Raw genomic sequence first — 24,297 nt, forward strand, 5'->3', positions numbered from 1 at the left:
GGGGCTCCAGCGAAGAGGGAGGACTTAGGCCTGAGGAGGGGGGCGGTGAGCAAGGGAACAGAAGGGGCTTAGCCAAGCAGGCCATGGTGCTTTCCTGGGCCAGGTCAGATGTTGCAGGCAGGCCAGTCCCAGGGGCTTAGGTGTTGTTTCAGATCCACTCCTGGAGTTTCCGCATGTGGGTGTAATTGGAAGCAGGCCCCTGAACAGAAAAAGCAGAATGGCAGAATAATGGAGTTCTCTTCCTGGTACAGGGTCAGGCCGAGCCAACCCCCACCATCTCTCTAGAAGAAGTGGGCCTGCCTCAGTGCTCCTTTTGGGAGGATCCCAGAACCATGGCCCACGCTCAGCATCTTACATCCAGCATCACTCCAAACACTGCCATGTGTCCGTGGCCCGGCCAGGGATAGACTTGAACACCCTAAAGAATCACGTGGCACTTTACAAGTGCAGTCCCAGATAACAGCTCTCTGTAGAGTCATTAAGGGAGGTGATTTTGAAAGATTAATCCAGCTTGGAGGAATACACACCAACACTGGTCTATGGTCATAGAGCTGACAGCAAGGTACGAAGTTGAGAAATATGATAACACCTCAGAAAACCTCGCGTAAACCTGCCCCACAGTTATGAGACAATTCCCTTAGTCTGACCAGATTTATCCATCTCTCTCCAAAAAAAACAAAACAAAACAAAACAAAAACAAAACAAACAAACAAAACCAAACCAAGAAAAAGCCATCCTCCAGCCACCCACTAGCCATCTCACGGTGAGCTTTTCTTGCAAACACCCAAAGGCATTCAAAGCACAAACCACCTCCACATCTGGGACAGGAGTGCGGACTGGGCACAGCTGCAGGGAAAGATAGGGGCTGAGGCAGGGGCTTTCCTATTTGACAGCAGTTTTCAGCCTTTGTGCTGAGGGACAGACCCGGGCGGTAACCCCAGATCCTATGCCATCCTTCTGTATAGACCTCTGTCTATCCCAGCTCAGTTGCTGGGGTAGAAGTCTTGGCTTGGTGACTGTAGGTACTCAGGGAAAGGATACCATGTAAACATAATTGTTGAATCAGGCTGTGCTGAGTGACCCTGGACAAGCTTTTAGCCTTCCCCAATGTTCCCTGGTGTTGTGGTTAGGGTGAAGAGAGATGAAAAACGGGTAATAATGCAAGCAAGGGAGGGCGGGCTTCCAGAAGCATCATAGAGGGCACAGACTGCTTAAATTAGCAGTTACTTTGGGCCAGAGCTGTGACAGCTGCTCTGTGTACACTGACTGTTTACAGTTTCATTGGCAAGTTTAAAGGGGAATTGGTAGCCACCCCATTTCACAGAGAGGGGAGCTGAAGTTCTGAGGGAAGGAGTTATGGGTGCTGAGACTATAACCCAGACCCAGCTTTTCACTATGGTGCCTGGCCGTCTCCAGCTTGACCCCCACTGGAGGCAGGGCCCTGCTGCTTTCCTGGCACCTGGTCTGGGAGCAGTGACCTTCTTCCAGCTCCTGGCAGTGTGAGAACTTTGGCCACCCCCATCAGGACATAGCACCTCATCTGAGGAAAAAGGAATGCAGCAGTCTACTGTGGAAGCAGCTGCTGGATGGATGGGATTGGCGTCACTAGATGAGGGTCCCCCAAGAGACCCCTGTCTGGTGGGGTCCTAGGACCAGCAGAAGCCTAGGGAATGGATGGTCCTCTGAGCTGGACTGTTCACAAGCAGGGGGAGAATCAGGCTACAGCTCCCAGAGTACACTTCACCTATAGAGGACCAGGACAGAGGCCAGGACCAAGAGCATCCTTTCTAACTCCTCTCCCTCCCACTATTCCCCGGCCCCTGCACAGCTGCAGAAGAAACAGAGGAAATTTATACAGCCCAGGCTTATCCTCTCCAACCTTAGGGGGCTGTTTCCTCATCTGTAGGATGTTGCTAACAAAAGAATAAAAGTAGACCAGTACACCCACACAGAGACACAGATAGCCAGTTCCCCTTCAGGATGCTAATTCCTGTAATAACCACTGCAAATGCAGTACAGCTCAGTGTGTTCCTGCCCTGCACTACTCCCACGTCCACCTCTCAGTCCACCTGTGTCCTTGGGATCATGCCTGCCGGTGGCAGGGATCTGTGCCCACAGGTGTCAGCCCAGTCAGATGCGCACAGGTAACCGGGCTCGCCCGTGGATTCCAGCCAGTTTGGGCCTCCATCAAATAGTACTTTGGAGAGGGTGAGATCGTCTGTGTGGAGTTTTTCTTTTTCTGCTGAAGCTATGGAGGGGTCAGGCTTCCGTGAGAGCAGTGGGGAGGGGGTAAAGGGAGGAGGGGGAGGGCAGAGGAATGGGCTGGGGATAAGATCCACTCTTCAGGGGCACACCCTCAGTGACCTACTTCCCCCAACTGGGCCCCCTCCCAGGGTGCAGTGCCTCCCAAAAATGCCATTCAATTATGAATCCATCAGTGGATTAAGCCACCGATGAGCTCAGAGCCTTTGTGATTCCACCTCCCAGCCTCATAAGCAGGCAACTGAGCCTTTAACACAAGAATCTTGGGTAACAGTTCAGACTTAAGTAGAAAGCTGAGATCCTCAGCCAGCTGACTCCAGTACCCTCTGAGACTGGGTTGCGCCATGCCCTACCGCCTCACCTCCTGCCACCCTGCACCCCTGAAATCACCAGCCAGAGTGACCTCCCCACCCACCCACCCACCCCCAAGGCCTTCTGAAAAGTCACTCTTGTTTTTGCCTATCTGATTTGCTTCCCAGCAATGCCTTCTCCACAAAGGACACCCTTCTCCTCCTCGCCACCCGCAAAGTGTCAATGTGCTTCAGAGCTTGCTGGGTTGGATCTTTGTGGCTAAAGAAGTCTCTTGATGTTCCCTGGTCTAGTTCCCCTGCACCTCTAGCTGTTACCTGTTCAGGGCCTAGCAGAGGCCAGGACTCAAACAAGTATCTGAAGACCTAGAAAGACAATAGATGTCTCAGTTCCTCTCCTTAGGACCCTGGTGCCTGGCAGAGGCCCAGAGTACCATGAGCTCACCTTTGTCCTTATGGTTCCTTCTCTGGTGAGAGCTGAGCAGCCCCAGGCCTGGGGTTGAGTTGTATGGACTGCACTGGGACTAGCCAGGCACTAAGGGTTGGAGCCCAGGGTTTGGTATCTGTGCAAGGTACCTGTCTGTCACTGTGTCGATATCTGAGAATACAGAGCTGGTGATGTCCCAGAAACAAGTGGCTACATCTGGTCACAGGGTGTGTTGCATCCAAGGGTGGGGTTGAAGGGGGAGGAGGAGAAAACCACTGGCTTGAGGTCATGTCTCATGTGAATCTCACTTTGAGAAGGCTACAAACTAAGAGTCGTCCATTCTGCCAGTGAAGAAATGGGGTTGGAACCTGTTGATGGTCACCACTACCCAGGGCACAGGAGAACAGTTCTGTGGGAGTCACGTACACTTCCTCTGTAGGAAGAGGGGCTTGGGCTGGAGAGATGGCTGAGCGGTTAACTGATGATTCAGACTACTCTGCCAGAGGTCCTGAGTTCAATTCCCAGCAATCGCATGGTGGCTCACAACCATCTGTAATGGGCTCTGATGCCCTCTTCTGGTGTGTCTGAAGACAGCAACAGTGTACTCATATACATAAAATAAATCTTGAAAGAAAGAAAGAAGAAAGAAAGAAAGAAATGGAAAGGAAGAAAAAAGAAAAGAAAAAAGAAAAGAAAAAAGAAAGAGGGGCTCTTGAGGCAATTGTCAGTGAGACAATTGACAGTTAATGGTTGTGGGGGAAGGGTGCCATTTTCTTCAGTGGTGCAACCCTAATTAATCTCAGTGGACTACACAAACATACAGACAAAATCAAAGTAGGCAGGGGGCTTGGGAAGATATGAAGGGTTTCAGCAAGAGAGAGCCAGGGATGATAAAGGGTAATAGTAGAAAAATGACCAAAATGTATCATATATATGTGTGATGCTGTCAACAAAAGAGAGAACAATGATATGTCTTGGAGACAATCTTCTCCATCAAAGGCATGTGGTCTTTGAGCTTGTGACTTTACCTCTCTGAACCTGTTTCCTTATATTTTAATAATGGCTCACACAGTGGCCATTATGTGCCAGCTCCTGTTTTCTGGTGTTTTGTTTTATATTTCATCTAAACCTCACAAGCCACTGAGTCAGGACCACACTTTGCAGATCCAGGAAGATTACAGGAACGGGAAATATGAGCGTCCTGCCTCCCTCTCACCCAGGATCCACACATCTTAAAATCCACATCTACCCATACAGATGTTTTGCAGCAGGTATGTGCAGTACCCAAGAGGCCCATAAGAGGGCCTCAGAACTAGAGTTGCAGATGGTTGTAAGTGGCCATATGGGTGCTGGGAATCAAACCCCACATGATGCACCCTTTCTGCCTCCTCTGCCACTGGGGCTCTCATAGAAAAGCTTGTGGTGAAGGGGGGAGCAAAGAACAAAAAGAAGCATGTTTTGAAGTTCACCCCTGATTGGATCCACCGTGTAGAAGATAGAGTGTAAATGCTACCAGCTTGGAGCAGTTCCTGCAGGAGAGACTCAAGGTAAACAGGAAAGCTTGGTGGAGGGGTTGTGACCATCGAAGTGAGCAAGGCCTCTGTCTCCTCTGAAGATGCCTGTCTTCAAAAGGTGTTTGAAATGTCTCACCAAGAAATATATGAATAACTAGCTTCAAGACAGGTGGCGTGTTGTCGCCAACAGCAAAGAGAACTATGAGCTATGTTACTTCTAGATTAAACCAAGATGAAGATGATTAAGGCAATTGGTCTGGAATGTTTTGTATTAATTCATAAACAAAATTAAGGAACCACCACCACAACAACAAGGACACAATGCGTTGCAATACCTAGAATACAATAAGTGTTCAATTAAAGGTACTTTTATTAGTGTGAAAAGTACTAATAAAAATGCCATTTTGTGGTTTGTGTTTGAAATATGGCTTTGATATTTGGCCCAAGTTACAAGGTCTATCTATGGGTATACACCACTGTCGCCATCTCAACCATCTTGCAGTGTTTAATTCAGAAACATTTGGTACAGCGGCAGTTTGTTCAACCATCGCTGCTATCTTGTTTCAGAAGTTTTGTTACTTGCTCAAAAGAAAACTTTCACTCACGGAAAGAAAGCTGTCCCTCTTTCCCTGTGCTCTAAGTCCTAACAACTGTTCATCTGCCTCCTGTCTCTATGACGTTACATAATATGAATAGTTCACAGGAATTGTATCATACAGGAAGGGATTGTTTGTATCTGGCTTTGTAAGATTTGATTTTTAATTATCTGTATTAATGGGTGTGGGTATGTGCACGTGAGTACAGGTGCCATGGGAAGTCAGGAGAGGAAGTCACCTTCTCTGCAGCTTCTTACAGAAGATTGGTGAGCTGTCCAATGCGGGTGCTGGGAACCAAAGAGCGGTGTGTGCTCTTGATGGCTGAGCCATCTCTCCAGTCCCCATAGATCCTGCTTCTTTCATTTAGCATAAGCTTTCAGAGTTGATTCCTGTTGCTGAAAATCATTGTATTTAGATGCCACATTGTCTGTTGAATAGCTGGATAAGTGTGTTGTTTCCTCTTGTGACTATTGTGGACAAAGCAGTTGTGAACACAAGTCTTTGGATATCATTTCCCAGGCAATTATTGAATCTTGCCTCATGTCTCCTTATTCTGTCTGTCTGTCTGTTTTTGAGATGGGGTCTCATTTTGTAGCTTTGGCCGTCTTTTCTTTCTTTCTTTCTTTCTTTCTTTCTTTCTTTCTTTCTTTCTTTCTTTCTTTCTTTCTTTCTTTCTTTCTTTTAGATCTTTGGATTTGTTTTTCTCGAGACAGGGTTTCTCTGTATAGCCCTGGCTGTCCTGGGACTCACTCTGTAGACCAGGCTGGCCTCGAACTCAGAAATCTGCCTGCCTCTGCCTCCCAGAGTGCTGGGCTTAAACCCAAGAATGAAATGGAGACCTGCTGGACTTTCCCACAACCAGGTATTAGCATTTGAATTGTTATTATGATAATGCTGCTCAGTGCCTTCTTCCTTCTCTGCTATCTCTAAGTGCCACTCAGAGACCAGCAGGCTGGATTCTGCTAAGCCCACACACCAGGCCTGTCCTCATAGCACTGGCCAAATGGAGCCCTTCTCGCTCCCCGGCTGCAGGTGTTCAGTGACCTGGACCAGGTGCGGATGACGTCAGAGGGTTCTGACTGCCGCTGCAAATGCATCATGCGACCGCTGAGCAAGGATGCATGCAGCCGGGTGCGAAGCGGCAGAGCGCGAGTAGAGGACTTCTACACTGTGGAGACGGTGAGCTCAGGGGCCGACTGCCGGTGCTCCTGCACCGCACCGCCCTCCTCGCTCAACCCCTGTGAGAACGAGTGGAAGATGGAGAAACTGAAGAAGCAGGCCCCTGAGCTCCTCAAGGTATGCTGACAGTGTTAGCCTGTCTCTCCCATGACATCTGTGTCACAGGTTGGAAAATGGAGGCTGCCTGAGTGAAGCCAGCTTAAGTCAGTGGGGCCCCTTGAATCACTTGCCGTCCTGGGTATGATCCAATTCGCTTCATATGCCTTCGCCTAGCTGTATTGTAAACACTGGGGCACTTTACTATTTTGTTTGTTCTGTCTTGCTTTTTGAGTCAAGGTCACATTCTGCTGCCCACATTGGCCTGGAATAAATACCAGGATATCTAGCCTGGAATTTGCAGCTGTCCTCCTGCCTCTGCCTGCCTGAGTTCTAGGATTATAGACATGAGTCACCATACCAGGCTTTTTGTTTGTTTGTTTGTTTTTTGTTTTTGTGTGTGTGTGTGTTTCATGACAGGGTTTCTCTGTATAGCCCTGGCTATCCTGGAATTCACTCTGTAAACCAGGCTGGCCTCAAACTCAGAAATCCTCTAGCCTCTGCCTCCCAGGTGCGGGGATTAAAGGCATGTGCCACCACTGCCCAGCCATACCAGGCTTACTTTTGTTTGTTTCCTTTAATTGAGATAGGGGTTCATGTATACCAGGCTTACCTCAAACTTTCCATGTAGCCCAAGATGACTTTGAACTTCTGATCCTCCAGCCTTAGCTTACCAAGTACTGACAACCCAGTGCCATGCCAGAACTCAGTGGGCTTGGTGGGGCTGAGATTTGAATCCAGGTCCTGCTGTGTCTAAATCATGCATATGAACTATCCATCCCTCTGTTCTCTAAAGGACCACTTTGAGGGTCTTAGAAAGGGCCAGAATGTTTCACACCACAGTCCCCCCTTTTTCCCCTTGAGACAGTGTTTCTCTGTGTAGCCCGAGCTGCCCTAGAACTCACTTTAGACTAGACTGATCTCAAACTCAGATCCACCTACCTCTATCTCCCAAGTGCTAGGATTAAAGGCGTGCCCTACCACCATCCAGCCCATATCTTTATAAAATAAATGTACATGAGCATTTTACCTATATGTGTATAAGTGTATCACATGCATGCATGCTGTCCATGGAGGACAGAAGAGAGCATAAGATCCTCTGGAACTAGAGTTACAGGTGCTGGGAGCTGAACCCAGGTCCTCCGTAAGCATAAGACGTGGTCTCAACTGTGGAGCCATCTCTCTGTCTCCCTTTGCTATCTTTGAAAGTCTTTTTCTCTAACAGTCTCTTGCAAACACACATCTCATTAGCCTATGTGGTATCATCTGAGATGCTGCCCTGGGTGTTGTGTAAGCTTACAAGTGATGGAGCCCTGGATGCTGGTGACGAGCCCTGGATGCTGGCGACGCACAGCCTGCTGGCTCACGAAGGACCTCATGACTCTCAGTTAATCTCCATTCTCTTTCACTGGCTTGCTGGGCTCCAGCATACTGTGTTCAGACTGATGTGGGATAGAGGGGTTGTGAGCTCAGAGAACTAACCTTGTGTCTTTCCTTGCAGGAAAATGCTGTCTCATAACCTAAGGCTACTCTCTAACTAGTAAGGAGGTTGGTTCATTTGCATGCAAAACGCACAGGGAAGCAAGAGACAGACCCATGGGATATTATTTCCAGCATGTGGCTAAAAAGGTTTTCTTTAAATTTAACTTTAAGTTTCTTTTTATACTATATAAATTGATGCCAAAATTATCAAACTTGGAAGGAGCAGCACATTTTAAGCCAAGTGGCCTTCTGACAGTTTGGCAGTGCCTGGATTGCAGTGTCTCCCTGGGGTTTCCCCAGTGCCCTGTGGATTCCAGGCATCTAACCCATAAGCCTGACTGCAGTTAAAGGGGCAAATCCATTTTCTTCTCAAGTCAATGGTCTAATAACTGGAGGTTCTGTTGTTTTTGTTTTTGTTTGTGGATCCATGATCTCACACTGTAGGCCAGACTGACCTCATACTTGCAGCAACAATCCTCCTGCCTCAGCCTCCCAAGTACTGGGATTACAGGTACACATTATCATGCCCAGCTTCTGTTGTGGGAAATATTAAAAAAAAAAAACAGTCAGCAGGCTTTCCACGCTACTGCCGTGTACCAGCAGGCCACATGTCTCCAGCAGGGTGAGCTCAACCTGATGGTCTCTCTGGGCTGGAGCTCCTGAGTTCCCTTGGTGGATTGCAGCCATGCCAGCCCCACGCAACAACCGTCTACCCCACCATCAGCCGCCACAACACCCATCAACCCGATAGAAACAAAACTCTTGATGACCGGCAGGCTTCCAGCACTACTGCCAGCAACTCTCAGCCCTGAGGGCAATGCATTGGTGGGCAATGGCCGACCTGCTTTTATCTTGTGGAGACTGACTTAGAACTCCACAATCTCTCCACCCAACTCGCTAGGTTCCCAGTGGCAGGTCATTACCAGGCCAGCCCCATGCTTCAAAGCCCCCGTGGCCTTTGTGGTGCACATCAGGCAAACCCACGCTTTGCCGTTCTACCTTTCTCTCTGAACCCAGTAGAGTCACTGTGAGAGGAAAAACACCACACAAACTTAGCTCAGCAACAACAGTAACTCAATCTCTGGGCACAACATCTAAAAATTAATCTTGTAAGCCTTATTAAACATGATTCCTCTGGTGGGAAATCCTGGCGGATCTGCCATGACACTGGAAAACTCTAGCAGCTACTTCTTGCCCTTACACTATCCCCATTCCCCCAAAACCATAACTCTCTCCTCCTTCTCTTCCTCTGTCCAACCCAGAAGTCCCGCCTACTTGCCCAGTGATTGGCTCCTTTATTCATTAGGGGATTGGTTCACATGAAGTCACCTGAGTACATGACTCACTCCTTGTTGTAGCCCCTCCCAGGAGAGGGGAATTAGCATCAAAATACAAACAGCACCACAAGGGCTATCCACAGCATTCCCACACCTATAGCTAAGCTCTGAGCATGCTCACTAGGAAGATGCACAGGACCCTCTGTCTAAACACTGCTTCATGTCACCCCTGCTGGAACCCTTTGGGAAGGGAGCTTATGGGGCCAGTTTTACTTGAGCCCAAAGAAGGGATGAAAGTTGCCTGAAATCATAGACAGGAGAAACAGGACTAAGTTGAGCCCCAAATTCTCTGTAACGTTCCATACCCACCTTACAAGGTCACTAGGCTGAGGTTCTCCCATCAACCCATTGTCCCTTAGGTCCTTTTGGTGCATGGCAGAGGGACATAATGTTTTGCATACGGTCTTAAGTTCACCTTAGAAATGGAGTTACCCCAGCAGGTAGGACACTACAGAGGCAGGAGAGATTACCTACAGCACAGGCTTTCTTCCACTCGGGTTGTGCCTCTGCTGCCCTCAGCAGGAGGTTCTGTGTAAACACCCCAGGGAGGAAATTAAGAAGATCCCCTGGGAACAGCACTTGCAACCCACCTTTTTGAACCAGCCCCTTGAACCATGCTCATAACTACAGTTGTGATCTGGCCTATGCTGCAGGGCTGGGTAGGAGAGGGTACTGCCTCATTTTTTGGGTAGACTAGCCAAAAGAAATGCCTCTTACCACTTCCTTCTTTTTCTTTTTTGGACATGGGTCGGCTATGGCCCCTTCCTTGAGGAGTTGCCAGGCTGAGGACAGAGCTGTTGACTAACAGTGGCAGTGTGCTCTGTACTGGGCCAGGGATTGAGCTAGGTCAGGCTAGAGAGATGGCTCAGCAGTTAAGACCACTGCTCCACCTTCCAAGGGCCAGAGCATAGTTCTAACACTCCTGTTGGAGAGCTTCCTGACTGTAATTCCAGCTCTAAGGGATCTGACGTCCTCTCCTGGCTTTGGAGTGTACCTGCACACATGTGTACACCACACACACACACACACACACACACAATTAAAAACTAAAATAAATCTTCACAAAAAAGAAGACTGAAGTTTTAAAAAGTCTTGTCAGTGCCAAGGATAGTGCTATACGCTAGCAATTGAGAGGCAGAAGCAGGTGGATATCTCTGCGATTGAGGCCAGCCTGGTCTACATAGACAGTGCTAGGACAGCCAGAGCTACATAGTGAGACCCTGTCTTGAAACAGACATACATACATATAGACAGACAGACAGACAGACAGACAGACGTCTGCCAAGGCCTAATACTTCATGAAACACTCTAGAAATAGGTTTTAGGAAAATGAAGCTAGGAGTGTAGCAGAGCCATAGAGTGTCTGCTCCATCCTCAGTGCAGAAAAAGGGAGGAGTTGGGAGAGGGAGGAACGAACAGGAAGTAGCTGGGAAGAGGGGGCTTGATGGGAAGTGTATGCTCGGCAAGTATGAGGACCTGAGTTTGGGTCGCTAGCATCCGTATAGAAGCCTGGCGTGGAGGCCCATGCTTGTAACTCATGGGAGCAGAGACAGGAGGATCCAGGAGCTTGCTGGTCTAGTCAAAATGGCGACTTCCAGGTTCTCTGCCTCAGGAGACAAGATGGAGGCAGACAGCTAACATTGACCTGTAGCCTCCACAGCTGAGCTCGCCTGCATTATCTAGGGAGGGGAGGCGAAGGGAAGAAAAGAAGGAAATCAAAAAGGAAGAGAAAGCAGGCATGTCAGATTTTAAGTCCAATGTCTTATGTGTGTCAAGACATGCAAAACATGGTGAAAAACCAAAACCTCTTCTCCCATTCTGTACTGACAAGCAGGTTGTTCCCATGTCACTCACTGAGCAGTAAGAGAAGCATAAATTCACAGTCACAGCTCACCCCAGCTCCTATCTCTGCTCAGAATGTCCTGTCTCGATAGCTCTGCAAGTGTATGTTCCTCCTCTAGAGTTCAGCTCAACACTTATTGACTGGGGCTGAAGAGATGGCTTCCTTCTTAAGAGCAATGGCTGCTCTTACAGAGGACCAAGGTTTGATGTCCAGCACCTACATGGTAGCTCACAATCATCTGTAACTTCCATTTCAGGGGATCCGAATCCCTCTTTTGGCCTCCACAGAACCTATGTGGTACACAGATACATGCATGCAAACACCCATACACATAAGATAAAAAATCTAAAAAAGAAAAAAAAATAAAAAGGCCTGAACTTTGGCTTGGGTTAATCAACTGAAGCAAGCAGGCCTTTGGGTCAGTGATTCATGACCAAGTACCCCATTATAAATTCACTCCCAGAGGCATTATAACAAAGTACACAAGGCAGGGCCATGAGGGAGACCCCCCCCCAAATAAGGGTGTGGCCCCAAGCAAAGAGTCAGCTTCAACCTAGCTTCTCAGGAGCCAGGAAACTGGCCTTCTCGATGCCCACACTATCAGTTATAGTTCAAGGTTACCTGTAGGGGACATACAGTGTCTTTGGCGTTTAGCCACTTTGTCATTCAAAAGGGAGGCATGTACAGAGAGGATGATATCAGGTTACAAAGTGCAGATCAGCGGAAGAGCTCCCCATGTCCCATCACACAGAAGGGTGATTGTGGAAGGTAATACTTAAATGTCTATTTCAAAATATTTTACCAGAGAACAATTTGAATGATCCCATCACAAAGAAGCTGGATTTATAGTATATTTTATATTGATATTATAATCATATATATCATATCATATATGTTATATATATATAACATATACATAAATATATAATTATATGTATAGGTAGGTAGATAGATAGATAGCTATATGGATGGATAATACCCACATATATTTATTTCTTCTGGGGATGTGCCCAATGGTGGAATATTTGCCCACTATATAGGAGGTCTTCAGATTCATCCCCTGTACTTCAAAAAAGAAAGAAAGAAAGAAAGAAAGAAAGAAAGAAAGAAAGAAAGAAAGAAAGAAAGAAAGAAAGAAAGAAAGGAAAGAAAGAAAGAAAGAAAGAAAGAAAGAAAAGAAAGCATAAATATGCATATTTGCAAAAAGACTCAATAAAATCTAATATGCTACTTGTCCTGTGATTATGAGTAGGTTGAAGTCCAGGTAGCCATTGTGAGGCTCTGGGATTCTGGGGTTCTTTGCTGAAGCGAAGCTCCCTGTGTGTCCTCTGGCCTGGTAATGTTCACATCCTTGCTTTACCATCTGCCTCCCGACTCTGCCCACCACCTCTAGCTGCAGTCTATGGTGGATCTCCTGGAAGGTGCCCTGTACAGCATGGATCTGATGAAAGTGCATGCCTACATCCAGAAGGTGGCCTCCCAGATGAATACACTGGAGGAGGTAAGGGCCGGGCAGGGCCAGGGGCCCAGGGCTATATCCAAAGGGGCCTGGACCATTCCGTTTTACTTTGGTGGCCACCGGAAGCAGAACTCCATCCAGCAGGCCACTGGGAAGAGAGCTGTAGGCTGCAGAGTCCTGCCTTTGGGGAAGAGGTTGTAGGGGCGAGGGTAGGGTTCAAGGACCTGTGGAAACTAAAAGCTGGATGAACAAGAAATGGTATTCTTTGGTAGTATGAAAGGAGTGTTGAGGGTGCTGCTAACATCAGGGTCCACATTGCACAACACTGGGTACCATTCAGAGAAGTGCCATATCAGTGGCCCCTCTGTGCTGGTCCAACATAAGCAGGAATGATGAAACCTCCCTGGGTTTGACAATTCCAGTATGACCTGTGTGGAAGCAAAGGCACTACAGGCTGCACAGGCTATGTGTGCCACAGGATTACCCTCTCAGTACAAGAACAGTTGGACAAACCTGTAAGTCCAGGCTGAAGGTTCAATGCTTGCCTCTCTCCTGGCATAGCCTGCCCTCCACCCATTTCCTGCATCCGGCCTCTGATGAGCACCAGGGGTCTGGGAGCACGCAGCTGCCAGGAGCAGGCGTCGGGACTTCCTTTCCCAGCTTCCTTTCCAGAGGGAGGCAATAACTGGGCATCCTGTGCCACAGGAGGAAGACAAACTCCTGACTAAACCCAGAGCTGAAGGTCACAGTCGCTTGGATTATGTGAAACCTGTCGGAGTGTCTCCTCCTGGCTGTCTGGTCCCAGAGCTTCTTGGGAAGCTGACCTGATACTTTTTCCTGGGCGCAGTATTACCTGTGCATTCCAGGCTTGTGTTGCTGGCTCTCCTCCTCCAACCTTTCCCCTTGTTATCTCTGGAAATGTAAACCAGTTCCTCAGAGCTCTGAGTCTGCCGATTGTCTCTCTAACAAATTTGGTTTGAGTGCTAGGATCAAGGCCCAGCATTACCACATCCATCTCTGAAAACATAATATTAAATGAGAGGCTTTTAGGAGCCATCCATAGAAACTGACTAAATTATGGCCTGGCATATTATGCATTTATGAAACAGAGTGGGGAATGTTTTGTGGATAGATATAGAACTGTCTAAAAATAGATTGTTAAGTGAAATCCAAGTGTTGAAAAATAAGTGTATATATATTTGTCCCTACCATAAAAACATGACATTGTCGTCACTGAGAAATAAGCAAATGTGCAAGGGACTTTTTTTTTTTTTGGTAGAGGGTCTTACTATATGGCCCTGGCTCTCCTACATCCTCCCTATGTAGACCAAGCTGGCCTCAAACTCAGAGAGATCCACCTGTCTTTGTCTTCCTAGAACTGGTATTAAAGACATACACCACCATACCAGGCCTACTCACATCTTTTTCATTTATTAATATAAACACATATTACCTATTTTTCATTCGTTTTCTCTTAAGAATAAAAATCATTAGCTACAAGGTCTCACTAACTACAAGGTCTTATAGGGCATGCTTTGATCCACCCCTGTGCACCAGGGCCATTTACATCTATGCCCCCAAAGTCTCAATGGCCAAGTTGGGGTGCCCTTCTAGGGCGGCAGCTCCAAAGAAACAAGGCCAGGAATGACCATGCCTCCTGCCCCACAGAGCATCAAGGCCAACCTGAGCCTGGAGAATGAGGCGGTGAAAGACAGTGTACGCCACCTCAGCGAGCAACTGAAGAGCTATGAGAACCAGTCGGCCATCATGATGAGCATCAAGAAGGAGCTGTCTAGCCTGGGCCTGCAGCTGCTGCAGAGGGACGCAGCTGCTGTCCCCGCCACGGCCCCAGCTTCAAGCCCTGACAGCAAGGCTCAGGTGAGGCCTTGGGTCTGATCATGGGGACAGAAGGTGGCTAGGCCTGAGGACACAGGGCTAGATGTGACTGGAGCCTTAGGAGAGGACTAACAGAAAGCAGGGCAGGGGAGCCCATGGTGTGCAGGACAAGAGCTGGGCAGCAAGTGTCTATTCCGTTTTGTGGCTAGCACAGGTAAGCTGGGGCAGAGTTGCATGTCCAGAGGGATGGCTGGGCCCTAATTCCCCATTCCCAAAATACTGAAAATGCGGTTATGGGAACCTCCCTGCCTGGCCCTAGAAGAGCCAGCCAGCTTTCCTGCAGCGCTGCTTCTTGTCTCTCCTGCTGTGCCTGGGCCCCTGGGTGGGTGCAGGGTAAGTGGGCAGCACCTCAGGGATCCTTGAAGACTAATATCACTTCACCCGTAGTGGACAGCACGTGTGCACAGACAAGATTCCCTTGCTCTAGTAGATCCCCTTGTTTCAATAGATCCCTCTGTCTAGTCTGCGTTCAGAAGTATTGCTATGATAAAGACCCTGGTCAGAGGCAGTGTGGCTCTGAAAGGGTTTTGTTTGTCTTATAGCTCTCGGGTCACACTGCGTCACTGAGGAAAGTCAAGACAGGAACTTAAGGCAGGAACTGAAGCAGAGGCTCTGAAGGAGCACTGCTCACTGGCCTCTTTCACCTGCTTTCTTAGGTAACCTGGACTACCTGCCTAGTGGTAGCACCACCCACTGTGGGCTAGCCCGGATCAACTCCATCATTAACCAAGACCATGCCTCACAGACTTGCTTACAGGCCAGTCTGGCGGAGGCATTTTCTCAACTGAGATCTCTCTTTCCACACTGTGTCAAGTTAAGGAAACAATAGTCAGCTTACCCTGGTAGGCAGACACCCTGACTCTTTCCAGACAGGTTAGGAAGTAAGCCTTGGTGGGTGGGCAGCCCGTATAAATGTTCCTTCCTCTGATGGCACTCAGAGTGTGCCACTTGGTACAAAGTGCAGCAGGCAGTCACCCTTTTAGTGCCCCTCAGATTAGTCACGCATGGGCAGGATATGACCCAGTAGCCTCATTTTCTGGTGATATTTGTAGGTCTCCTGAACCCCACTTCCTCCCGTACAGTATTAGTTTCATCCCACAACCCAAAAGTATCATGGGCCCCTGTCTGCTTGGCACATGAAGAAACATGGAGAGAGGTCACAGGGAGAGGGGTGGCAGAGCCAGAGCTGTAGCCAGCCTACGTGACTGTCTGGTCCCAGCCCTTCCTCCTCAGCTTGCAGCCTCCTGTGCTGACACGGTGATAGTGGCACCTTTGGTGACTGCAAGTGGGACCGCCTAGACACAATAGAGCGTGAGGAAGCCTGCGCCTTGGCCCGAGCTGGCCGCCTGCTCAGTGAGATGCCAGCTCTGCGAGTGTGAGTGAGCCTCGCTTTGGCAGCTGCCCAGATGGCGTCAGATACTGTACAAGCCTTATCTGCCTGAGCTTCTGTCTCACGATGGGTGGCGTCACAGGCCCTGTGTTCTTGTGCCAAGGCAGCCTCAGAGCATTTGAGGAGGAAGTGAAAATAATGAGGCTCACAAAATGTTAGACACGGCATTTCCCTCGGGGCAGCCAGACCCACACAGGACTGAAGAGCTCAGAATGCTGGGATTTCAATGCTACCACATTCTGGGTACTCTCTAAAGGAACCTCAGAATCCCTCCCTTTCCCATATGCTAAGACCTGGAAGTGAGAGACTAGGCTAGGAGGTCTTCCTAGGAGCCGACAAAACAAGCGGACAGGAGTTGGGAATGAATACGTAACCTATTGGATTGTGTCTCAAACCTGCAGAGGAAATCTGAGTGGAGAAACCGAGGCAAGCAACTTATGGGTGTTTCTACTCTGGCACTTCACAGACACCATGACCACCCCAGGTCACACACACTGAGCTTCTGTGTCTGTCACCCAGGTCTGACACTTCTATTCTTCCCAGGACACCGCTGGAGGGCAAGGCAAAGATCTCAACAAATATGGCGGCGCACAGAAGAGCTTCTCAGACAAGGGCCTTGCAAAGCCTCCCAAGGAGAAGCTGCTGAAGGTGGAAAAGCTGAGGAAGGAGAACATCAAGGGCAGAATCCCTCACCCCACAGCCAGGCCACGCGCGCTAGCTCAGCAGCAGGCAGTGATCCGAGGCTTCACCTACTACAAGGCGGCCAGACAGGAGGCCCCCAAGGCGGCCGCTGGTAAGTGGGGGGCAGTGGGCCTGGCTGAGGGATGGCTGCCTCCAGAGATCACCTGCCCTCTCAGCAGCCCCAGATCTCCACCTCACTGTTTACTTTTCTAGGAGCCTTTGCTCAAGCACTGGGTAGAAGCCCTCAGGCAGGGTTGCCAAGGAGGAGACAATAGAGGCCTCTTCTTCCCCACTTCAGTCCTCACCTTTTCTGCACTTCCTTTTGTTCAAAGATCTGCTGCAGGTCAGCTGCAGACCAGGTGAGAGGTGTTTAAGGCAGATCTTACAGTCCAGTGGGAGGAGCCACACCTGGCCCTCAAGGGGCCCTCAGGGAGCCCTCTCACCTCTAGACTGGCCTCTCCTGTTCTTTATTTATTTATAATATATGGATACACTGTAGCTGTCTTCAGACACACCAGAAGAGGGCATCAGATGTCATTACAGATGGTTGTGAGCCACCTTGTGGGTGCTGGGATTTGAACTCAGGACCTCTGGATGAACAGTCAGTGTTCTTAACCACTGAGCCATGTCTCCAGACCCTCTCCTGTTCTTTTGTTTGTCATCTTGGCAACTAACCTTGTTCCTGCCAAGTTAGTCCCTGGTAGCTTCACAGGATTCACAACCCAGGGCAACACAAGTAGTTGCTTGGGCTTTTCCAAGGACAGGAAGGTGGGGCAGTTAAGAGCCCAGTATTCTTCAGGAATTCCCTCCTGTCAAGTGCAGGGTGAAATTCCAGGTACTCAAGAGGTTGAGGCAGGAGTTCAAGGCCAGCCTGAGCTCCATAGTAATAGCCTGACTCAAAAACAACAAAAAGGGGCTACCCTAGGCTTGGTAGCACAGGCCTGTAACGTGGACTTAGTCGTTGCTAGGCAAGAGTGTTGTCGTTGCTAGGCAAGAGTGCTTGTTGTTCAAACATTGCTTAAGTTCGAGCTCTCCTTGGGAAACAGTGATTCCAAGACTAAACTAGACAACTTACTTAGACCCTGTTTCAAGACATAACTTAAAAAGAGGGCTGGGCTGGGGATATAGCAATATAGAGATGATTGATGGTAGGTAGGTAGATAGATAGATAAATAGATAGATAGAATGCTTATCTAACACATTCAAGACTTCAAGACTTGGGTTAAATTCCCACCACAGGTTCTGTCGAGATGGCTCAATCAGTACTTACCTCAGAAAGCATAAGGACCCACATATAATATCCAAAAGCCACATTTAAAAAAAATACTGGGTATGGTAACACATACTTGTTTTATTGTTTGTTTAGGGTTTTGTTACTTTTTATTTTTATTTGTTCTTCATTGGTGTTTTGTCTGCATGCATGTCTGTGTAAAGGTATTGGATTCCCTGGTACTGTTGTTACAGACAATTGTGAGCTGCCACCTGGGTGCCAGGAATTGAACCCAGGACCTTTAGAAGAGCAGCCAGTGCTCTTAAGCGCTGAGCCATGCCATCTCTCTAGAAACAACCCCCCCCCCCCCCCGCCTTTTAAATAATTTTATTTATTTTTTAAAGATTTATTTATCTTATGTGCATGTTTGTGTGAAGGTATCAAATTCCTAGAAAGTTCAGACAGTTGTGAACTCCACATGGGCGTGGGAACAGACCCCAGGTCCTCTGGAAGATCGGTCAGTGTTCTCACTTCTAAAAGCAGAACTGGGAAGGCAGAGACCAGGAGATCCCCGGGCTCACTGCCAGCCAGCCTAGCCTAACTAGCTGTCTCAAAGGAGGTGAGAGTATTTCTGAGGATGATACCTAGAGAGCTGTCCTCTGCCTTCCACACATATACATACATGTGCGCACCCATCCACAAACATGGGGACACACATATGTCCATTAAAAAAAGAAAAGCCACACTGGAAAAGGAAAGATCCCTTAATTTCTTAGCCCTTCAGGGTACAACCTCCCCGCCCCTCCCCACCCCAGCCCCTGATGCCAGCTGTTGTCCTTGGATCCTGCCAGCTCAGGCTGGCCACAGCACAGAGCCTCTGACCCCCGGCTGGGCCACTGCCCAGGCACAGCTTTGGGCATCTGACTCTGCCAAGAAGGCTCGTGGGAACAAGCTTCCTGCCCCAACAGGCTGCCAAGGCCATGTTCCCTGTGGATTCCCTGACTAAAGTGTCTTTGCTTGTTCCCACTGGGTCCCAGGTGTGGGGTCAGACTGGGCTGTCCAACTACAGGCAAAGAGAAACCTGGGCAGCTAAGCTGCTGCCAGCAGTGGAGGGACAGGGAGGGTGCGGACACAGCTAGAGACGTGAGTGTTGGAGGTGAGAGCCAAGGGTCAGAGGCAGGACCAGAGATCTGTGGCCTAGAAGTGACCAGGCGCTGGCTGCATCCGCTCCTTGCTTGCTTGAGGTGATAGACACTAGGCGAGAGAGGCTCGAGGTTATCAAGGTCCCCAGGAAGGTGGCCAAGATAAAGTCTACAATTCCTGAAGCAAGAAGTTTTGCCCCTGGAACTAAGTTTAGAGCAGGACAGAACTGGAACAAAGGATGTAACTCTCGGGAGAAACAAAAAAGAACTTGGTGTTTAGTGCCACCGAATTGTTTGCAGAATCAGTACAGATGTTTTATATACATTAGCTCTCATCAACACTGTGGTTATGACACTCATTTTGCAGAGGTGAGGATACAAGAGGACTTGCTTAGTAAAAACTCACCCTGTTAGGGAGGTCAGAGTGATCAGAAAGTCCTACCCTGTTTACTGGGAAGCCCACCCATTCGAGGCCTTTCAACTCCTCCTCGGTCAGAGAAGTGAGGTCTGCGGCAGGCATGTGTATCAGAACTGCTGAGATGTAGGCACTGAGCTGTTTTCTTTCCACAGACAACACCCTCAAAGGTACTTCCTGGCTGGAGAAGCTACCACCCAAGATAGAGGCCAAGCTTCCGGAGCCTAACTCTGCCAAATATGATGATGTCAGCCTGCAGGCTTCAGACGGAGACAACTCGGCCCCTGACATCCCCACCACCACCACCACTACCACTACCACCACCAGCACCAGCACCACCAGCACCAGCACCACCAGCAGCACCAGCAGCAGCAGCAGCACCACTACCCCAAGCCCTATCACCACTCCCTGGCCCACTGAGCCACCTCTGCATCCAGAAGTCCCCAGCCAAGGTGAGTGAGTCTCCTAAGTATCAGAAAATTCCAAGTGTGTGTGTGTGTGTGTGTGTGAGAGAGAGAGAGAGAGAGAGAGAGAGAGAGAGAGAGAGAATAGAAGAAGGAGGAGGAGGAACAGGGGGGAGGGGGAGAGGAGAGGGAGAGAAAGAGGAGGAGGAGAGACAGAGAGAGAGAAGAGAGAGAGAGAGAGAGAGAGAGAGAGAGAGAGAGAGAGAGAGAGAGAGATTCCTTCTTTCATTCAATCAATCACTTTCCATTTAGTCCTTTTGTGGCAAGGTAGCCCTGGCTGTCCTGGAACTCACTATGTAGACCAGACTGGCCTCGAACTCAGAGAGACCCACCTACCTCTTTCCCAGGTGCTGGGATTAAAGGTGTGTGCCACTGTGTCTGATTTCCATTAAATTGGGGTGGGGGTTGGGTTTTTTGTTTGTTTGTTTGTTTGTTTGTTTGTTTTTGAGACCGGGCTTCTCCGCGTAGCCCTGGCTGTCCTGGAACTCACTCTGTAGACCAGGCTGGCCTCAAACTCAGAAATCCGCCTGCCTCTGCCTCCCAGAGTGCTGGGATTACAGGCGTGCGCCACCACCGCCCAGCGGCCCACATGCTTTTAAAGAGCTGTTAGGAAAAAGAAAGAGTGTGGGGAAGACATCTGAGCCCTGCCCCAGACTAACAGGTACCCCAGGATCCTCTACAGAAAGACTGCCAACATTTAACGTGGCTATGAAATTAATTATATTTGCAACAAATTCTCTTTACAATACAACCTGGAACCTCATCGCTAAATCCAGCCACTGTTAGTTATCTCCTTATGTCCTCCCTCTGGTTGGCTTGCTTTGGTTTCAAGTTGCTGGACCTGAGCTCTTGGCCTCCAGTCGCCACCTCTGAACTACACCCCCAACACGCTGGCTGTTTTTATGTCCATGCTTATGGTTGTAGTTTGTGTCACACAGTAGACATGGCCCATAGGGAGTGGCACTGTTCGGAGGTAGCCTTGTTGGAGGATGTGTGTCACTGTGGGGCTGGGCTTTGAGGTTATATATGCTCCAGCTATGCTCAGTGTGGCCCCCATATGCTCCTGTGTTTGAACACATGGCCCATAGGGAGTGGCGCTGTTTGGAGGTAGCCTTGTCCTCAGTAAATCACAGCTCTGTCCTCCTGAGCTCTTGACTGTATGATGGTAAGCCTTCAGGCCCCTTCCTTCCTCTCTGGCCCAAGTGCCATCTCCTTTACTCTTGTCTTTCCAGAAGGAGCCACAAACAGTGTGGACGGCAGCTGCGACTAAAGTGGTTTCCTCCCAGCTCGGTTTCTGGTGTCAGAAAACTGGAAATAACCTACAGAGCTGACACTAGGGGCGGGTGGGGGAGGTCGAATAAATTAAAAGGCACAGCTGTCTGGTGGCCTGGCAGGACCCACAAATCACATCATTAAAAGGCTATTTAATGGAATGAGCATCACTCAGTAGGAGGAGGAGAACAGGACACACAGAACCGTGTATTCAGAGGGATCAGTGTGTGACCGCTGGCAAGGAAGCGTGAAAGAGAAGGAAGGAAGCACAGCGCATTCAGTTGCACACTAGAGTCCATCTTAGGACTGACCTCCCTCCCTCCTTTCTTCTTTTCTTTCCTTCCTTTTTGAGACAGGGTCTTGCTATGTAGCTTGACCTGGCACTATATATAGCCCAGGCTAGCCTCAACTTCCCAGCAAGGGCTATCTTCCCACCTCAGCCTTCACAGTGGAACGGTTACAGGCATTCCCCACAATGCTCAGATTCAGGGTTCAAGTATTCAAAAACACTGTGAAGTCATCCCTTCTGCCAAACTGTACTTGGGAAGCTTTGGCCAAGGTCTTCCAGTCCTATTCTTGCCCTCGGTCGCACTCTCTGCTTCTCAGAGATGGGCCCTTTTGTTTTATCTTGACATACGATGGATGCTGGGTTTCCGAATGGTGTGCATCTCATCAGTTCCCTCCTCTGACTGTTCATGCTTTTTCCAGTGATCAGGCATTGCTTTTCTCAGAGGTCAAACGTCACCAGCAAAACCATCAAGAGAGAGTTAAGATGGAATCGGATAAGTCAGGTATAGTGGTGTACACACTTAATCCCAGCACTCAGGAGGCAGAGGCAGGCAGATCTCTGAGTTCAAGGCCAGGCTGGTCTACAGAGTGAGTTTCAGGACAGTCAGGACTATACAGAGAAACCCTATCTCAAAACAAAACAAAGATGGTGCAGTGGTTTGAACAAGTATGGCCCCCACATACTCCTGTGTTTGAATGTGTGACCCCTAGGGAGTGGCACTGTTCGGAGGTAGCCCTGTTGGAGGACATGTGTCACTGTGGGGGTGGGCTTTGAAGTTATATGTGCTCCAGCTATGCTCAGTGTGGCCCACAGTCTCCTTCTGCTGCCTGCAAATCAAGATGTAGAACTCCAGCGCCAAGTCTGCCTGCACACTGCCATGTTCCCCATCATGACAATAATGGACTAAACCTGAAACTATAAGCCAGCTCTAATGAAATGTTTGCCTTTATAAAAGTTGCCTTGGTAGTGGTGTCTCGTCACAGCAATGGAACCCTAAGACAGGTGGATTTGGATCGCCTTCCTAGACCAGCTGTCTTAGCTCGAAGTTAGTGGTTCTGCATACCAAATGCTGTGCCCTCTGCTCCCCACAGGAAGGGAGCACAGCTGTGAGGGCACGCTCCGAGCTGTGGATCCCCCTGTGAAGCACCACAGTTATGGGCGCCATGAGGGGGCCTGGATGAAGGACCCTGCAGCTCTAGATGACAGAATCTATGTCACCAACTATTACTACGGAAACAACCTGGTGGAGTTTCGAAACCTGGAAAATTTCAAACAAGGTCAGGGAAGCTGGGGGGGTGGGCGGGGAGGATGTGGGGAGGATGTGGGTGGTTTGTGGAGAGGTTCCCATAAGACTCAGCCTTCCTGTGCATTTTCCTTTTCTTTTCTTTCTTTCTTTTTTTTTGTTTTGTTTTGGGTTTTTTTGTGTTTTTGGTTTTTTTGGGTTTTTTTTTTTTTTTTTTTTTTTTTTTTTTTGGCTTTTTGGATTTGGTTTTTTCAAGACAGGGTTTCTCTGTATAGTCCTGGCTGTCCTAGAGCTCACTCTGTAGACCAGGTTGGCCTCGAACTCAGAAATCTGCCTGCCTCTGCCTCCCAGAGTGCTTGGATTACAGGCGTGCGCCACTACTGCCTGACTCTTCCTGTGTATTTTCAATGTCCACCCTGCCCTAGTTTCAGATAGCCACCCCTGGCCCAGGGAAGGGTGTCTGGGGGCCCAGAGGATCCTGTTAGTCACTGCTGATAACAGTACAAGGCCAAAGAAGAGAGATGTCCTGCCTCCTGAGTGTGGCTTGCTATCAAGGAGAATAGTAAGCTTGCCCTTGCTGAGTGTTGAGTGTTTGGTGCCAACTGCCTCTGTATGTCTGTCTTAGGGTTTCTATTGCTGCAATGAAATACCATGACCAAAGAAAATTAGGGAGGAGGGGGTTTCTTTGGCTTATACTTTCATATGACTGTTCAGTATCAAAGGAAGTCAGGGTAAGACCTCAAGCAGGATCGAGACCTGGAGGCAGGAGCTGATGCAGAGGCCATGGAGGGTGCTGCTGACTGGCCTGCTTCACATGGCTTGCTCTGCCTGCTTGCTTTCTTTCTCTTTTTTGTTTTGTTGTTGTTGTTGTTTGCTTGTTTGTTTTTAAAGACAGGGTTTCTCTGTGTAGCCCTGACTATCCTGGAACTTGCTCTGTAAACCGGGCTGGTCCCAAACAAAGAGACCTTGCCTGCCTTTGTTTCCCAAGTGCTGGGATTGAACCCACGCACCACCACTGCCCAGCTGCTAGCATCCTTTTAACAACTGACTATGTCTGTGTCTGTAGCAGCACAGACTGGTGCATGTGGCAAGTGCCAAGAGAAAGGGTTAGGGGGATCCCTTCACTATATCCTAGGGAGGTCACACTGGCTTAGGACACTGAAAGATGTAGGCATTCCCTATGCAGATCAGATGGGGAATAGCAAACCTGACTCAAGGAATAGCATGTGCAAAGTCTCCAAGACAGAGCACAGGGCTGGCATCACCCTGAACCCTATTCCTAGGTAGCAGTGTCACAACTGGGGGCCCAGAGCCTAGGACTCACAGACACATGGATGATGTTAGTGCTTCCTTCATGATGCCATCTTTGTGAACTAGATGATGGACCTAGGTCCAGCCACTTGGTTGAGTTTTGGTGCAAAGCACTTGTTGGGCTCTGGTGAGCCCTTAGTGGTCTCTGTGGTGACTGGGTGAAGTCCTACTTTGTTTTCTGTTGCTGTGATAAACACCATGACCCGAAGCAATGTGAGACAGAAAGGGCTTATCTCATACTTCAGGTAACAGTCCATCACTGAGGGAAGACGGGACCAGGAAACCAAGGCAGGAACCTCTGAGGAACACTGCTTACTGGCCTGCTCTCTTACTTGTTCCGCTCAGCTAGCTTCCTTACTTGTTTGTCTTTTTGTTGGTGTTCGGTTTGGGGTTTTGGGGGGGGGGTTGGTTTTTTTTATTTTTGTTTGTTTGTTTGTTTGTTTGTTTTTGTTTTTGTTTTGTTTTTTTTTTTTGGTTTTTC

General features: G+C 48.8%; 1 protein-coding gene and 1 pseudogene across 1 annotated transcript in view; both read left to right on the plus strand.

The window, feature by feature from the left end:
• Olfml2a (olfactomedin like 2A) overlaps window positions 1-24,297 on the plus strand; it is a 32,101-nt gene that overhangs the window by 2,888 nt on the left and 4,916 nt on the right. The window contains exons 2-7 of the mRNA XM_052182426.1: window positions 6,140-6,403; window positions 12,438-12,545; window positions 14,172-14,381; window positions 16,333-16,582; window positions 19,393-19,689; window positions 22,354-22,539. Of these exons, the coding sequence (XP_052038386.1) occupies window positions 6,140-6,403; window positions 12,438-12,545; window positions 14,172-14,381; window positions 16,333-16,582; window positions 19,393-19,689; window positions 22,354-22,539 (1,315 nt within the window). The remainder of the gene's footprint in view (window positions 1-6,139; window positions 6,404-12,437; window positions 12,546-14,171; window positions 14,382-16,332; window positions 16,583-19,392; window positions 19,690-22,353; window positions 22,540-24,297) is intronic.
• Window positions 4,190-4,757, plus strand: LOC127685274 (60S ribosomal protein L22-like; annotated as a pseudogene).

This window comes from Apodemus sylvaticus, chromosome 5 (assembly GCF_947179515.1).
Source record: "Apodemus sylvaticus chromosome 5, mApoSyl1.1, whole genome shotgun sequence".
NCBI lineage: Eukaryota > Metazoa > Chordata > Mammalia > Rodentia > Muridae > Apodemus > Apodemus sylvaticus.